At 41.3% G+C, this 18,981-nt stretch overlaps 1 protein-coding gene across 2 annotated transcripts; it reads left to right on the top strand.

Annotated features, from left to right (window-relative positions):
* The first annotated feature begins 2,250 nt into the window (after window positions 1-2,250).
* On the top strand, window positions 2,251-8,075 carry mbip (MAP3K12 binding inhibitory protein 1). 2 transcript variants are annotated; one of them, XM_079528181.1, is made up of 9 exons: window positions 2,251-2,423; window positions 2,799-2,915; window positions 3,082-3,297; window positions 3,890-3,986; window positions 4,339-4,404; window positions 4,753-4,911; window positions 5,530-5,627; window positions 7,630-7,668; window positions 7,763-8,075. In XM_079528181.1, exons 1-9 carry the CDS (start codon window positions 2,319-2,321, stop codon window positions 7,871-7,873), a joined length of 1,008 nt encoding a protein of 335 aa, XP_079384307.1. In that variant the 5' UTR covers window positions 2,251-2,318; the 3' UTR covers window positions 7,874-8,075. The 2 variants fall into 2 exon arrangements, with proteins under 2 accessions (XP_079384307.1, XP_079384308.1); XM_079528182.1 differs by having other exon boundaries at window positions 2,252-2,423; window positions 7,766-8,075.
* The last annotated feature ends 10,906 nt before the right edge of the window (window positions 8,076-18,981 follow it).

Raw genomic sequence — 18,981 nt, 5'->3', positions numbered from 1 at the left:
TGACCTTCTCGTCCCAGACGGTCTTTCAGCTGTCTTTCAGTTCTAATAAAGAACAAACACAAACAAACAAACAAGGTAACTAACTGAAGTTTTAAACGTCTTAGGTAACGCATTGGAGCTCTTAGACCCAATGAGAGACCCCTTGAATCGCTCCATCTGTGTAACAGAATCTTTCTCAAGAGGCGTACTGAACACGGACCAGAAGTGCTGTTCGTGCATCCTACTGATTGGAAACATGGTCATGTAGGTAGCAATGACCACAGTAAAAGCCAGTTAATGGTATCCTCTGCACTCTGTCCATATAATTAATGCTCTCCACGGTTAGGAGTGGTTTTAAGCAATAACGTGCCTGCCTTTAACCTTTGTGACTAACTTTCAACTTGTAATTTATCCCTATCACATACATTATCTTTGAAACAGATGCTCTCACTGCGTCTGTATGCATTGCATGAGCAGCAAATGCGATGTTGGTGGTTCCTTCATGGCCGTGGCCAGCATATGATTAGATGTAAAAATTGGAAATACAAAAACAGCTCAGAAGGCATTATTGCAATGATGCACTGTGATATTCTGGCAAGAGGGATTCTTTACAAACCCACTATATTCAATAATCGTAATGCTCTCTCTCTCTCTCTCTCTCTCCTCTATATATCCCCTCCATCTTTCTTTCTTTCTTTCTCTCTTACTCCCCCCCCCCCCCCCCCCCCACCCACCCACCCACCAGACAGAGTGACACCATCACTCTGTCAACATCATATGCCACCATGGAGGCAGACGGGCTCAAAAGCAAGCTTACTTTTCTGCAGGTGGCCGATGTGGCTGTAGCAAGTGGGAGCAACAATCCCCCATCACCTCCCATCACCTCCTTTCCCATCATCCCCAATCCCACCCCCAAGAACACAAAAACCTGGTTTCCAGGACAAACTCCTTTCCCATGCAATCTGTCTGTCTGTTCATTAGTAAGCCAATGCCAAATGCATCACCCAGAAAACGTGGCTGTTAATGTACAATTATTTTTTTTATTTTGAATTGGTTGATTTCTGATTGTCTAGTAAGAGGAACACAAGAGAAAAAATATGTTTTCTTTGTCAAAGTTGAGTACCTTGAAATTACGAAACTTAACAATTTAAAGAACAAATTAATTGTGGCTTCTGTGCATGTGGTCAGGCGAATTAAAGGAGCAATTCATTTCATTGCTCCTTGCTGTGTGGGAACATAACAGCTACGGCTCAGCATGTTAAACCATGTCAAGTGCTACAGTTCCCTTCCTGTCGCAGGAGGGAAAAATATCGCCCCAGAAATGAATTAAACTAAAAAGGCTTGTCTTCAAACCCCTTCCTAAAATGATTAACCCTTCGAGAGTGCATTATTGAGCTGAACCCAAGTGGTTGTGCTTTCTCTTTGCCTTGCAATTGTTCTTTTTCTGTTATTGCCTTTATCTGTCTCTCTCCCTCTCTCTCCTCATTATATGAAAAGAAGGGAAAAATGTCTGAATAGAGGAGGGAGATTTTCCCACAGTCACTTAACACTGAAAATACGCCATTGTAGCCAGGTTCCCATCCTAATACACTGCCTCACACTGCCACCTCTAGTTTGATGGACAGTGTTCTTATAATTGAGTGACCATTCTTTCTCTTGTTTGCTACTAAAAAAGTAAATGATGAAGGAGCATGTTAAATGTGAGTAAAGACCTTAGCTTGAGTCAATCTAATCTAGTAGGCATTTCTGATTATCCCTCTCACAAGTGCATTTTCTTTTTAAAAGCATGTATCACAAATTCACAAACTTGCAGGTTGCTTAATAATTGCATGATGTGTAGATATGCTTCAATAGAATAGGCAGCTATTTTAGTCTGCAGCCAATAGTACATTTTATCCATACAATTACATATATTTCACCTTGTGTTCTCTCAACTTGAAAGCTGTTCTAATACGAACTGTGAGTGAGTGATTATATTTCCAGTTGTATGGTAGGCTACTGAGCCTTATTATTGACTGGGAATTAAATAGTATTGCACCTGAAAAACAAATAAGCTACTACTTTCATTAGTTCAGTATTTGACTCCTATTGACACACAATTGACTCCTATTTAAGCGGAAAAAATACATCCTGTATTATCAATTGCGTCTATATGAAAAGTGAATAATTATTATGAACTTACTTAGCCTTCTTTGTACAGTAGGTACCACACGGCTGTTGTGTGGTGGGCTCATTATTATGCACAGGTTCACGACAGTGTAGTGTCTCTTACGTGAGGCGCAAGCCAACCAATCAAATACCAGCATTCTGGAAATGCGGAAATACTAACGGAGGAGAAAATGAAGCTCACTGGAAATGCTGCTCCAACTACCCCGATCAAAAATGATAATTTTAAGGACTGTGTGTGCACAATTGTCAACCTGTTGAGAGACTTAAGTGAAGAGGTTGGTTTGTAGCATGTTTCTGCGGCGTAGCACGATACGATACGATAGTAGAGCTGCTGATGCTATTGTTTTAGCTGCAGATGATGATAGCAGCATAGCTTTTTATCCTCATTGTCGCGATTCTAAATAGAAAAGGTTACAGTGTTGCCCAACAGTAATGAGTTTTCATATATCAAACAATGCAATTTGGCTTCTTACCAATTTCCGTTTTTATTTAGTTGTAGCGGTCGATATTATTTCGTTGTAATACGTTCTTTGTAGTGTTACTGATCTACCCCTGTCTTTTGTAAAATGCAATGTTAAATGATATTATAATCTGGTCAGCAACCAACATCGACAACTATGCCTTACATTGATTGATCTTTTTTTTTAAAGCTTAAACTTGATGACGCTGCTTTGAAGATATACGTGAATATTGATGCAGTGGATGTGTCATCTGCTTCAACTGCTTCTCTTTACAACTATGTGCAGCAACACATCTCCAAACTACAGGTAACCATATGACAGACAGTGACAGACTATGATTGGTAATTGAAAGCTTCCCTTAATATTGTCATGACTCAAAATATGATTGCATAGATATTTTAGGCTGCTAAATACATTTTGGGCAAAATTTGTGAGGTGTTACTTTTTTTTAAACATATTTTTGCTTATTCAGGCTGTTAAAGAAAACCTCATGGCACTAGTGGATGCAGAAAACAAGCCATCGTCAGTAGACCACAACACGCCAAACAATGCTGTTGTCCAAGCTTCACACAGTGAGAAAGAGACTCGGTACCATCCTCCCGCTGCTTGTCGAAGCACCTCGGAGGCGGATGAGAGCGAGCCGCAGGCTGATGACCTAACAGTGCAAATCCGAGCCGGCAAGTCAGAGGTGAGGGTCTGTAATATGATCGTCATCGTACCATCAGGCCGCTCGGCTCGGGCAGTGACATTTCTTTCGAGCGCTCTTCTTAACTCTCTGTCAAACAAATGAATAATCATAAGTAATTGCCCACCAAGTATGCGCAGATGAAGTGTTGCAGTGAATCAAATGCTTGATGGAGACCTGATAAGCGAGTTTAGCAGAGAATGATGGGGTCCTTCAGTGCTGTTGGTTGGGTAAAGCAGACCATATTGCTGGAGGGCTTTGAGAGATGGCCAGGCCCTTGATGGACTATGAAGTGGATGCTCATTACTTTGAGATTGCATGTGGATGAAGGACGAGAGTCCTATTCTGTTGTGCATTTATTTTGGTAGCCAAGCAAACACTGTGCTTTGTCATTTGATGATGCCGGATGGTTAGCATTATTCTTTTTGCCAAGCTACTGGGAATAATTTTGAACATATTTTCTGTCCTACAAAATGTGAATTTCTATGCATCGCCATTGATTTGTCTTGACCACTAAATGTTTTATTTTTTAAATCTATCAACAGCTTGTGAACTCACTGTATGTCATTATTTTCCTGTCCATTCCAACATCCAGATTGACCGAAGGATATCTGCATTTATGGAGCGCAAGCAAATGGAGATCAATGAAAACAATGTGCGGGAGTTTTGCAACGTGATCGACTGCAATCAGGGTGAGAATGGGAATCTGGTCCGGGGGGGGGGGGGGCTTCACACAGATTGCCAATGTTTGGGAGAGTGCTGATTTCTACAGGCGAGAGGTCACACTGAACTGTTCTCTAACAGTGAGGCTAAAATTGCACCTAAAAATGATACCTCCAGAAAAGAGGGGAAAAAAGGAAAATATAAAATGGACAAATTTAAAGCAATGACAATGATGAAAATCAGGGGCCCTAACTGTAGATTTGGCTCGCTTTAAAGACTGCTAAATGTTCACTATTAGAGCAATCTTTATAATTCAACCAATACAGACTGCATGTTAAAGTGAGGTCAAACTGTTTTTTCCCCCTCACAAATCTCATGTAGATGACAGCTGTGCCAGAACAGATGCAGTATTCACACCTTACCCAGGGTTTAGAAGCCATGTGAAAGGTAAGCACATTAAGCGGAAAACATTATACGTCTGGGTCAGATTTGTCTTTTCTTTTCTTAAAACAAATTTATATCATGCATTTTTTTAAAACTTTATAATAGATTTTCATTGAATTTCCTAGACCATGTATATAAAAAATTGTACCCAAATGACAGAATCATATAGTTTGCTTAACTGCAAACCTTAAAAACAATGTTTACAACCACAAACTATCGCTAGTGTGTGCCGTGGGATTTACAGATGTTGGACATATCCCCGTATGTCATGACTTATTGTTAGTGTGACATTATAAATAACATTTTGTTTACGACCCTGGTTTGCCTGTTTGGTGTGCCTTGGCTGGACAGTGACGCGGGTAGTGAACACATATGGGCCTCAGACACGCGGTGGGGTTGTCCAGGGGGAGGCCGGGGAGCTGCAGAGGGCACATGTGACCAGAGACTGTGGAAACGATGCCATAGAGGAGCGCCTTCAAAACATCGAGACTCATCTGAAGCTCCCAACAGGTACAGTAGTAAATCAGCCTGGATGTTGAGAGAAAAATAAAGTTTTGGAGATTAAATAAACTATCAATGGATCGGACCTGTTTTTACAGGTTGTAGGTTTTCCGGCTCATTCCAATCACAGCTAAGCATAACATGGGTTAGACAAACCTCTCCACCAATAGTTTTCCTATATGATAAAACATTGTTTTAAAAAAGAAATGTCACGCACATATTTTTCCAGTGTTGACGGATTTGGAAGAGATTTCGAAGGTCTGGTTCCAAAAATGAACCAGTATTTACATTGGAATCAATGAGCCCGGCTGGAAAGTGTCCAAGTGGAAGAGGGCGGGGCTTAGCTAAAGGTGAATTAATTAGACTGCACATGAAGTTGGTGTTGACATGCCATTCAGCTAAGTGGTCACGCTATAATTTTTTGGGTTGAAGTGACTGTTGCTAGCATTCTTGTAATGTTGGATCTTGAATGGCTCTTGAGTTAAAATAAAATGTCTCGCCTTCCATTTTGTCGATGACCTGTTTCATTTAAACAAATGTTCTTGAATTGCTATTACTAAGATAAGGATGTTTGTGTTATTTAATTATGATTGAGTCTCCTCAACTACTGTTGTTAATGTTTCCTAGCGGGTCCAGTCCCATTGAGTGTCTACCAGAGGTTGAAGAAGCTGGAGGATCGTATTCTGGAACTGGAGGGACTGTCACCAGAGTATTTTCAATCCTCTGTGAGTCCTCTTGTTATTCTTAAGGCACTAGAGTGGAGAAATATGAAAACTATATCAACAATGAATATACAACTTCAAGTGGGTTAAACAGATTTGTGTTTAAAAGGTTTGAGATCTGTCTAAAACTATCATTTATTTTTAGATATTGCATATAAGGTCTGTTTTGCACATGCTGTTGACAGGTTTGATGCGTTTGAAAGTAAGTCTTTTGGTCATGGGTGGTGCAAGATTAAAGCCACCTGCCCACCACCACCACAGAGTGTAGGGGTGTGTCTAAGGCTCTTAATTAAATCCTTGTTTCCCCCACTTGCGCTTTCATTGTGCCTTAGTCCCTCCCCCAGAAAATGCATGGAGAAAACGAGGTGAAGATGGAGGAAATAACATTGCTGAGCCCCACACCCAACTTAATGTTTCTGTTTAGACACATTAAAAAAACCTCATTGTTGGCAATGAAAGAACGTCCTTAGAAGAATTCTTTAATTTACCTCACTACAGTTTCACAGTGGCATCCCCCATGACACTGGTTCGCACACACATAACGTAACATTGCCAGCTGTAGGGGTGGAGTCATTAACATCATACTGTTCAGACTAGAACGTCTTCCTGGTTGGATGCACTTTTGTTTCCTCACTCATAGTAACTCAGTGATGCCTCTTAATCCAAAACTCCTTTCTCCTTGGAGCAGTTAATTAATAAGAGACATGGTCTGCGTCTGGCGGGGCAACCTCTGCTTCTGATTTGAGTGAGGATAAAGAAGTGAGGACAGGATAGGGACTGCCGGCTGAGACACACCCTAGGGGTTTGAATCCACCACAGTGCCTGTCTAAATGAACACAGTTGGCTGTGTTTGGGGGATGGAAGCTGAGCGGGGAGGATGATTTATCGACACACTAGCAACTCCTACGGATTGAGCAACGGCTGTCAGTAGGGATTGTTCAACAGGAGTAGGGTGGAGGCCTTGCGTCCTCCTGGTGGGGAGACCTCAATGGCCGGTGAGCCAGTACGGTACAAACGACTAACTGGAGGAGAAACGAAAAGATAAAATAGCTCAAATTATGGGAAACAAACCAAGGACTCTGTGGACACTGGTCTGCACATTTTCATGAAACCACAGGTACCCCTGGAATTTGTTAATGATTGAGGCACTGTTATTTGCCTCAGAGCTCACTGCTCATTGCTCACTTGGGAAATGTGCATTTGATCATTGCCTATTTGAACTATAATAACCAATACAATTATTTTTAAATCGTTCAAAATTGTATGCAGACCTAAATGATCTCATAAATTCCTGTGTTAAACAGTATCCATTTAATTTGTAATTTATTTATTTATCCTGGTGCTGCTACTCCTTGGCTCTTCACACTGGCACACTAAGCATGGCGTACCACTTTGATGAGCTTATTGCTCTCCATCTGCTTTTGACTGTTTGTGTGAGCAGAACTGCAGAAGTCTAGTGTCTTTGAATAAACTGGTTATTTTATATCTAGAGTACCGTTTCCCCCCCAAACACACACATTTTCAGAAAATAGTTTCAGTGCTTGCTAAAGTGCTTAACACAGTTGTCCCATGTTCCCTGCACCAAAAACTAAAGTGGCTCCTTAGCTAATCATGGCACGACTTGAAAATGAAAATATAATTCATGAGGTTGTACTGAATCAGATGATTGGGAATGTTGGGTCTCAGTGGAGAAACCTCTGCTATTCTTTGTTTCACCAATAATCATTGGTATATTGTTGCTGCTGTCTAAACTAGGTCTCTCTTGAGAATAAGACCTTGGGTCTCAATGAGATCACCTGTATAAATAAAAGTTATAATTAAATAAAACATAAAAAAGAATCTGCTGCCATTCTCCAGAAGATAGTCAGGCGATTTGCGAATGACATAATTATTGTGCAGTATTTTTCAAATGTTTTATATATATATTATAAATTATTATAAAAAAACAAAATATAATGGATTTTGTACTTCCCAAATGAACCAGTATGTCTCAATGCTTTTGCAGAGTTATCTTCACAAGCGACCAAAGACCTCTTCTGCTCAGGTTCGTAAATTCTGCTGCAGTTTGTGTTTTTGTTGTCGGCACAGAGTGATATTATGGTAGAATTGACGTTTGTTTGGGTGTGCCCATGTCCCAGCAGGCCTGCAGTTTGACAGAGTTGGATGGGAAAATCAGTGCAGTGAAAGCAGCGCTACTGAAGAGGGTGAACGAATTTGGACAAGGATATGGAACTGAATGTCCTCTCTAACACCTGACATGCACCCCAGCTGCACGCACGCACGCACGCACGCACGCACGCACGCACGCACGCACGCACGCACACACACACACCCACACCGTACACATAGAGAAAAAAACGAATGATAACGTACACAGTTGAACAATACGCTCTGAATTTGTGTTAAGTGACATAATTAAATGTAAATAAAACAACCAGATTTTCTTTTAAACCTGTGTTCTAATCACTCATTGGAATTGTTCAATGTTAATCATGATGTGCATTTAATTGGCCGTCCATTTATTTTTGTTCGCTTTAGCACAAAGAAATCCTAATTCCTTTGGTAGGGTGGTCTTCTGTGAATGTGTGTTCCACATGAAATAATTACACATAAGCAATAACTGGGGTGAAATTTTGATGGCTTTAGATCTTTACATTCTCCTTCGCTGTCAGATTAAGTTGTGTGAATAATTGAGTTGAGTCAGATGGAGCACCAGCCTGACTGCTGAGTGTAAATCATCTCCCCTGATGATTGTCATAACAAATGACCTGATTACTGAGACTGGTTGGGAAAATACATCAGAGACCCAACAAACAACTCTCGTACACATTCCTGCACACTGACATTAACAGGTGGATATCAAAACAAAAGAAAATATATATAATTGAATATTGAAAGATTTGAACTCTGTTCATATTGGGCTATTAATATAGCAAGATATTTTTCACTGATTTTGTTCATGACAAAGGAGAAATGTTAAAGTGGGGAGCAAGTGAATTCCATATCTTGGCACCTCTGTAAGTGATCCAAAATTGAGATGAAGTAGTTTGTGATTAAGGGGGCTGAAGCTGGGATGCTTTTCGTGTGGAGTAGCTATGAAATTGTTTGTTTGGGGTAATGAAATTCAGAATAAATTGGGTGAGTGTTTTGTTTAAGGTACCATATACAAATTGAGCAACTTAGTTGGAGCTTGTTAATTTGATGTAATTGCCAAGTTTACGAATTAGGGTTAATGTGTATGTCTTGGAGCTCAGGAGGCAGTGATTCTCACAACTAGTTTTTGTAGCAGTAAATGGATTGCAGTTTATTCTGTTGAGTACTGTCCCAAGCAATGTTACAAAAACTGGATACTTTTGTGATTAACGTCAATTCTGCCAGTTACACCAAGACATTTCGCAAGTAGGCCTACACCAATAGAGCACCGAAGTCTGACGTCAATATCGGTAGAGGGTGCAAATTCACGGGTTCATGTACTTTTTATTTGCATTGTAATCCCCATGGAGGGATTTTAGATCGCCTCATATAACAACTGTTTGAAAAATGTCATCCAGGCTGTTTCACTCATATTGATGAATCAACTGACTGAGAGAAAACGCTATTGTTACTGCTACTGAATTAGTTATTATGTAGCATGTGATGTATCAAACTAGAGGGTTTTCATAATGCTGAATCCATTCCAAGCATTAGTTTTGCAAAAAACAAACACTCATTGGCCTAAAACGGCCTTGCCCACCCGTTTTTAGCCCAATTAGTGATTTTTTGCAAATTCTGAATATTTTGCCTTCTATAGGTTGTTAATGGTATGGTCACATATTATGCCAATTATGAAAATTGCTCAACATATGCAAGTTAGCATCCGGCAGTTTCTACATGCTGGGAACCCATACTCAACATTTATAACATAAAACCTTGGTTCACATTCTGGCTACTAGACTAAAAAAAAAGTTTAGTATGTTAATTTTGAACAATTCCGAAAGGTTTTTCTGACAGAAATAAAACATACTATTATAACCAGCTGATTTCTTACTGTATGTAGTCACAAGGCATGAAGAAAGGTATACGAAGGGCATGATAATACCTGGTATTTGTCAAGGATCTTTTGACTAATGCAACAATAAATGTGTCCGAACTTCTGAATCATAAAGATCCTGCATATCTGCAATTTCCATATCTGCAATTTACTATAAGGCTCCTTCCTACTTTTTGACTGTTCCTCCTGGTATTTCACATCAAGATTTTTCATAGACGTGATTGATTGAGTGACCCGAGTACAATGGAAGACCATGCATTGTGTTTTTTTGGAAGATTGTCCTTGTGTAAAGGAGAAGTTTTTCTTTTCAGGTGCACCTCTTGAATTTGTCCTATTCCTCATAGAGAACCTTTTTGGATAATGGTGGCTACAGTGCACACTAGCGAGGGGTTAGTACTCGAAAGCCATGGCAATTGTGAACAAGGGGGCTGCTTATTGTTCACTGCAATTTTTTGTCCCAGAGACAGGCACCCCATATGAGGGTTAATGAGAACAAATTGGCCTGAGTGTAACAAATGGATTATGGGGTGAACAAAGGGTGGTATTTTTTGGAGCCTTGGCTCACCGGGATCCACCCATCATCTGCCCATTGAGCTGAGTGTGTAGAGTGCCGTCTGTGCGAAGTCTCTCCTCGCTAAATATCTTATTATCTTATTCTATTTGATTATCCTATTTGATTAAATTAGCACAATAACAGTATGTTTTCGACGTCCTGGAGTGAAGCATCAAAGCTGCTTTGCTATATGTCATCTATGTAATGTGACACAATTTGAACATGCATTTCCTTGGATACAAGTGATGCAGTTTTACAGTATATTCAACGTGTTTCACCCATGCAGCCATTTTAAGTTAAACATTCCAAAGTCTATAGGTCAACAGTAGTATCAGTTGATAATTGTGCTACAGTTGGTTGGGCACAGTATGACCTTTCAGATGAACTACAAGCCACTTCCACAGTAACTCTAAAGTCTTGTCTGTCGATCAATCTTTCCCACTCCACAATTTCTTATGTAGCTTGGGAACCTCCGCATAAAGCCACTGAGATGTCCCTAGTCTTGTAAGGGTCCCCTTTGCCTTAGAAGGCGGGGGTGGGGTGGTGGGGGTTAGGTCGAGGGAGAGGATTCATATCCATTCATATCTCACAAACTCTTAATGGGCTCCGGCCCTCCAAAATGAAACCTCTTTCCTGTGACTAGTCAGCCCCAGTCTTTATTCGTCTGTGGCTCTGTGTCAAAAAAAACTGTTGCTCGTTTGTGCCATGAACAATGAGGAACAAGGCTGAATCTGTAGCTGGGAACAAAAGATGGAAAACAGGCTTTTCACTCTGCAGAACATTAGATTCTGACACATTTTGCCATGGCAGTTTTTTTCCCCCTCACCCTGTCCCGAGTGGTGGGGTTCTAGAGACCACCTGTTGGCTGGATGCTTGTTCTTCATTACAAGCAGGCCTACACTGCAAAATCTGGAGTGTTCATTTATCTCTTGGGAGTGTAAAAATGGGTCAGTTCTTACACTCTCAGAACTACAGTCACTTAGTCCAGCTGCAACTTCCGGAAGGCTTTACATTTGTCAGCAGCCAAATTTAAGCTAGGTATGTACTGTATTTAGTCATCTTTGTGTTTTTTCTCCTTTTGTATAGTCTTATCGTGGAAGAGGGAGACACTCCATTTCAGAGCTGTCAGTCATAAATGGCAGAAATGAAAGATTACGTGAGTGCAACTACATACTTTTAGATTTTTATATTGTGCTTTGTCATGGACTGAACTTAATAGTGTACTGACATTGATTGTGGTCTCAATTAAGAGGCCCATGGAGGATTTTGTTCTGTTTTCGAAAATGTTCAACCTCAAATTATTATCATAGATAACTACATTAATAACAATGAGTTTCATGCATGTCAATCTGTGATGCACGATAGATCTGTCTTGATGGATTACATGAATGCATACCATGATAGCAGTAGATCATGTGTATGTTTATGGACATTAATTTGTATGTCATTGATTGATTGATAGATTGAATACTTTATTAGTCAGAAATGTAAACACGTGGTAGTCAGACATTAAGGCTAAAACACAAAAAAGTACTGGGAACTTGTTTCCTTTGTGGTCCTGTATGTATTACATTCATCAACATAGCATACACATGTATACAATAATACAAAATATTAGGAGAATAATAGGAGAAAAAGGAAAAACGGCGACAGTGAATGACATGACACCTCCGTTCATACCTCACCTCCCCTTGTGGTCTCCTGATTCATGTTTTTTTCAGTCCAGTTTTGAAAGAAACCATTGACTCACATCTTTTAATGCATTGGGGGGCGAGGGGGGGGGGGGCTGGGGGGGGTTCCATATGGACCATTACAGGTCTGTAACACTTGAGAGTGTATACAAATGGAACCAAATGGACTCTTGGGTCCATTTGGTTCCATTTGTACAATCTCAAGAGTTATGGGGTCCTTGAAATTAACAAAGGTAAAATTAAACCCCCTGTTTAGATGGTGGATGGTGTTGGGGCATTCCACATTTTCGTGGCAGAGCACATTGGCGCAAATAGGTGGGAGACAGGGGGGTCGCGTCTCCCTCCAAGACACAAAGTGTCCCGCCCGACTGCCCCTAGTAACAAGCTATTGTTTTATCGCCGTTTAACCGAGTCCTTGCTCTTGTCCCGCCTCTGAAACACCGTATCTGTTTCCCGCATAGATTTATATGTAATCGGCTATTTCCGTATCCGGAGATAGCCGGATGTTTACGTTCATGAAAGGAGAGGAAGGAGAGAAAAGAATCAATGGAGTCAGTCAGTAGATTATCATGGCCACTTTTAGTTTTTCATCCCCATTGTTACTTACAAGAGATCCTCCCGTATATACGCGAACAACCCTGTTTTTTGGACATGATCTTATAAGACACGTGGCCGTGGACGGTGAACCCATGCCACAAATTCAGTAATAGTGGTCTGTTTGCACAGACTCAAATATTGGATACATATAGGTAATGGTTGAAAACCAACAAGAAAGGCATCGTTTTCAAGATGGCGTCCACAGTGGCTAAAATGAGCTAAAATGCCTATAAACTGGGATTTAATATGTAAAAAATCATAACAATTATGCATTGCAAACTAATTTGGCTCGCCCCCTAGTGGTCGGTTTGCAATGAAACCACTATTTGATATGTCAGTATATGACCCGAAATAATTGATAGAAGAGATTTTTCGTTTTCAAGATGGCGTCCACGATGGCTGCCGGGAGCTTAAAATGCCTGTTTCATTCCAAAGTTGCAAACTGACCACTAGGGGGCGAGCCAAATTAGTTTGCGATGTTTTTTGAAAACCTTATGACCATACAGCGGCAGCGTCACGTAAAAAATCATAACAATTATACACTCGGTAACTGCTTTTTGAATTTTGCCATGCTGTTAGGTATGGTCATACGGTTTTCAAAATCCATCGCAAACTAATTTTGCTCGCCCCCTAGTGGTCAGTTTGCAATGAAACCATAGGCATTTTAAGCTCCCGGCAGCTCCATCGTGGACGCCATCTTGAAAACGATGCCTTTGAAGTTGTTCGTTTTCTGTAAACTTTTAGTATGTTATTTAGCACACCCAATGGTAACATAATCCATTGAAATATCTCTTCTATCAATTATTTGGGGTTCCAACCATATGCTGACATATCCAATAGCAAACCGACCACTAGGGGGCGAGCCAAATTAGTTTGCAATGGTTTTTGAAAACCTTATGCCCATACCTAACACCATGCCAAAATTCAGAAACTAGTCACCAAAAGCCAAATCTTGCTGATTTCTTCAAGTCCGCCCCCCGCTAGAATGTACGTCAAACTTGCATCCTTGTACAGGAATTGTTCGTCTTCATTCAGACAATGCAGCAGTGATAATAATAATAATAAGTCAATAATAATGACGACGGCAGCAGTGATGAAGATGATAATAATAATAACAATAATAATAATAATAATGACGACGGCAGCTTTATAAAACTTGTGGTTTTCGACACGACTGATTTCAGTCTTTTTGAACCTGTAGATCTATTTTCAGTTTTAGAGCATTTGATGTGGGCAATATGTTCTGTAGCATCTTCAATACAATCTGTAATAGTCTCCATATCTCACTTCAATAAAATCTGTAATAGTCTCCATATCTCACTTCAATAAAATCTGTAATAGTCTCCATATCTCACTTCAATAAAATCTGTAATAGTCTCTATCTCATATGAAAGCAAAATGCCTCAATCTGTGATTTCCTGGTTGACAGCAGTTGACAACATCATCATCATCATACAGATTTTATTGAAGATGCTTCAGAGTAGTGTGGCACTGGTCCGACAGCTAGTCCGACCCCAAACCCTAACCATAACCGCACGTTTTGGGGGTTTGACACGACATATAGACCCTTTGACTATCTTAAATACCAATGCCATTCTGATCCATCGTATAATGACAGTTTGTTATCGGAACGCCAAATTCGGATTTTGCCGAGTTCAGAACTGAGGGCTTGCTCAAAATGAAGAGGAGATTGGAGCATTAAAAAAATGTGGAGAAGAGGAAGTAAAGTTAAAACAAAATGCATTCTACGGTATATAGACTTCCTCAACTTGCATTTTGTCCTGACCAGGAGTATTGAGTCATCAGCGAACAAGAACAAATTGCAGTTACAGGCTGCTTTTATGTCCTTGATGCATAGAAGGAACCCTGCCTACTGCCTATTATGCTTCTTTGGAAATAATGTGACATGGTTTAAGCTGGTTGGCAAAAAAAGGTCATGATTTACAATAATGTTTTTTTTTTTACCTTTTATAAATGAACAGCTATATTTAAGCAGTTGCCAGTTACAGTTACAACAGCAAATATCTGTGTATTTCCATGCCTCTACTCTGATAGTACATCTCAGAGAGCTGTTGAACTTGTTTGAACAAACACCAGGGAGAGGGGCATGCACCTGTGACACCCTCCAACCACACCACACCACACCCCTCCCCTCCCCACCACACCCCTCCCCACCCCACCCAGAATGCCAGCCATAGTGGAACAGAGCAATCCCCTGCATGCTGCAGAGAGGCTTGAAATAAGAGGCAGTCAGCTGCTCTGTGCACCGTGGCCCCTGTAGTCCCCAGGCTCTCTGGAGTTAAATGTGTCTGTGATATTGCCAGAATTGAGCAGCGGGAGCAGAATTCAGGCAATTACAATCAAGTCAGGGGCATAGTTAGTTGCGTGGTCCCCGGCAGCACCTGAGCTGGATGCTGATGAGACACTTAAATCCCAAACCCTCGTACGTTTGGCCCAGGCACTGCTTAAAGCCCCCCGCCGCCCTTTCCCCTCTCTCCTACAGTACCATACCCCCTACTGTACACTTCTACTTACCCCTCACCTCATTTAGGCCTTTAGAGCTCTTTTACCCTGTCTATCTGGCCCTCACATTGCAATACTTGTGCTGTATATATATAGTGGAGTGGAGTATTACACTCAATCACTCTTCATTCTGTGGCACCTGGCCATGGAGAATGAAATAGAGTCCGTTTTTGAGGTGCAAAGCAACACGTTTTAAAGGTGTGTGTGCAGAGAGGACTAGTGGGAAGGGCTGTGGCTGCAATGCTCATGGACACTGAGCCAGTGTTGTCTAGGAGTCTGCGGAGTGGTAGTTGACCTGGGGGGGGAACACAGAAGACTGAGGTGAGAAAAATGGACTGCATTTCTGTGCTTTTTCTAGTTTTTCATAACACTAAAAATCGCCTTATGTACATTCACCCATTCACACCTAGACTGCAACAGAGTGGAACACTATTACTTACGCATTGTGCCCCCCGCAGGCAACCATGCAAGGCACCAGCTCATCTGGAGCAGTTAGGGATTCAGTGGCTTGCGCATTGACACTTCAACACGCATAGGAGTAGCTGGGAATTGAACCTGGAACATTCCGGGTCCCAGAGGGCCTCTCCCTCCTGAGCCAATGCAGCCCCACATAAGGGCAATGCTAAGCGTACAAGTCTGTTTGTCCGTGTTCCAACTCCGTTATCCAATGGCCTACTCTGTAACGTGATACCATAAGGCTGGGTAAAAAATCCGACAGGCTTTATAATTTCACTAGTTTGCAAATGTTCGTAGACTGTTAAACATTAAATCGCCTAGTTCTGAAATAAACCCACGGTAGGCTGGGTAAAAAAGTAACCGCAGGTACAGTGTTTCTTAAGGTGTAGCATGGAAAGGTAAGCAACACATATTTGACATGGTTAAAAACCACCACAGGCAGACAGTTGTTCAATCATTTGATACTGTTGTATAGCTTGGCGGACATCATCAGGCTAACAGTGCTTAAACTTTTATCCTCACTTTACCCTATTAGATGCTAATCTGAGGACATTTGGAGCTACGCAGAGGAGCTGCTCTGCTCTCTTTTAGTGAGAGGCATGCAGCAAGAACATGAAGATTTTTCAGCTACCTCTCCCCATCCCTTTGTCTACCCTTTCCTATCCACCAACACCAGTTCAACCCCATCTCTCCCGTCACTATCTCTCTGGATGCTCAGTCACAGGTGGCTGACTATAGAAACCCCTTGCCTTAGTGTTATGGCATCAAGAAGGGAGTGTGAGTGGAGAGGGAGTTTCGGTTCTTGAATATCTATGACCCAAGAATATGGAGTCAGACATCACAACAACACTCTTGGCCGCCTTTCTCCTCCGATAAGATGCTCTCAGCTCTTTCTGAGGGAAAGCCTCCCAGCTCCCGCCCTCTCTCAGCCAGGCCACACTTTGCTGAAGTGTCATTAGGATTCTAAAAGGGCAGGCTGCCGTAGTCCGTAGATCTAGCATTACAGAGACAGGCATACCGGTATCCCCGGATTCTTAGATAAAAACACAGCCTCACTTTGGATGTAAAGATGACTTTATCACCTGTAGAGAAGGCAGTGGTTGTACTGGGAGGGGACTGCATTGCTTCTCCCATCTGTAATCTGTGTGCACATACACATCTTTCATACATCAATTTCGAGCTCTGTTTTGGGAGATTGTTAGCCTTTGCTCTGCAATCCACTTTCATCTGTGACTTGTTAAAAGCCAGACACGCCAGTAGTTGGCACCACAATGGACATTTCTTTTGCCATGTTGGTTGTCTTTTGACTTTGTCCCTTGGATTGGCAGACTACCAGGAATAGTCTCTGTCAAATTATTACATTTTGGTGAAGTAAGGAAAAAAAATAAATTGGATTTTTGCTGATCCTGTTTTGTCCCCGGAGGGGGTACAGGAGACGGGCTGCAATATTATCCCAGGCTGACACCAGTGGCAAAGAGGCAATCACGGTGGCCCTCGCTCTGACAAAAACACTCCATCTGCACGGAGAGGACAAAATCACACTACAATGATGTCTTACTCTTCTTGCCTCTCTTTGGCAGCTGGGCTGTGGGACTGTAGGGCTCTGCTGCACAACGGCCACATGACTACTATACAACACACGTACCCAACGCCACAAAATCAGCATCTGCTTAATAATACCACAGACAAAGGCAATGCACCTGCCATCACACAGCGAAAGCTGACATTATTCTAGTGCACAGGATATCATGTCCGGACCTACATGATAATTATATAATAATAATATATATTAACACAATTATAATAATAATAATAATATAGTACCAGTATGCAAAATCCTGAATGTTAATTTAACTCTTTGTAAATAATAGACACTATATTTCAGTCATAAAAGCATAGCACAGTAAAAAAAAAAAGCCAATGTACCAGTATTTACAAAACAGAACTATACTACAAAGTACACAAACACACATACATATACTGTACACACAGGTGCACATGTAGCCTATCCACTTGTTTACATGCAAGGAAGCACGCACGCACCAACACATACACACTCATACTCACACATCGACATCACCACCAATCTGAATTTCCTATCTCAAATTCTAATCTGCCTGAGCAATAGTCACGAGAAATGACCCCTTGGCGTAAATAGCCCCCCTATTGATTATTCATGGTGCTTGCACGGCTCCAGCAACAGCTACATATGTCAACGAGTTCATCAAGGCAGCCAATTGGGCAAGAGATTAACATCTATTTCAGAGATAGGTGAATTTGTTGAGCGGAGGAGGCAGAGGAGGGAGGGCGGGGGAGTTTGAGAAGGAGAATGTGGTGTGTGTGTGTGTGTGTGTGTGTGTGTGTGTGTGTGTGTGTGTGTGTGTGTGTGTGTGTGTGTGTGTGTGTGTGTGTGTGTGTGTGTGTGTGTGTGTGTGTGTGTGTGTGTGTGTGTGTGTGTGTGTGTGTGGTGGGGGGTTGTCTCTTCAGGATTGTGCTGTAATCACAGGCCTCCGTCTGCATGGCACATCTCCAGAGTGGTGTCAGCTGGGCTCTCCTCTGTTTGCTAATAGCAGGGGGTCAGGCCTCTCTCACAAAGAGGTGCGTTTGATCCCCAGGTAAGGGACATGGAGGGAAAGAGGTGACACTGCTGAATACTAACAGGGCGATTTGTGCTTACTTGTCGCGCAAGCTTGTAAAGCTTGCAGATCTGTTTTTGTGAACAGATTCCGATGCCTCCAATGCCTGGCTTTTGAAATGACGTCATGGCAGCCAAGTCTATGGACTTTTTTTTTTTTTTTTTTAGAGCACTTTTAACTCAAATCTAATGGCAGCCAAGTTTGTGGACTTTTAATGTTTGTTTAGGGCAGCAGTTAAACAAACATTAACGACGTGAGATGTCATGTGGCCAATATAAATACATATTGTTTTATACAATATAACATACTGCATTCATGTCTCGTGATGTATATAATGTCAGTGAATCTGCAATGTCACGTGACTCTGCCATATATGTGCAGGCTTCTAAAAGTCAAAATGATGCTTCATTTAAAAAAACAAAAATACCGGTACATGCCCCCATGACGTCATGTGGCAGCCCTCACTTCACATGAGGGCTGCTTATTACTTGCGCAAGCAGAGTGTGCAAGTAAGTAAGTAACCACAGTATACTGCTAATCAACTTACAAATTACATATACATATATACATAGAGGCATTTCCTTTAATCCACCAGACACTGAAACATATCTTTATTACGTCACCATTGATAGCCAGTTATACCCTGGCATTGGTACATATCTTCATTACGTCATACGCAGCCACGGCATACGCATAAAACGACCCAAGTAACCACAGTATACTGCTTCTCAATTTACAAATTACATATACATAATATACAACTTACATATACATACATATACGTATATATGTAATCTGAAACCTATCTTTATTACGTCACCATTGCGAGCCAGTTATACCTGGCATTGGTACATATCTTCATGTAATGATT

Source organism: Electrona antarctica, assembly GCF_951216825.1.
Source record: "Electrona antarctica genome assembly, chromosome: 18".
NCBI classification, from domain to species: domain Eukaryota; kingdom Metazoa; phylum Chordata; class Actinopteri; order Myctophiformes; family Myctophidae; genus Electrona; species Electrona antarctica.
Note: the sequence above shows the minus strand (reverse complement) of the source record. Positions and strands in the feature narration are given on the sequence as shown.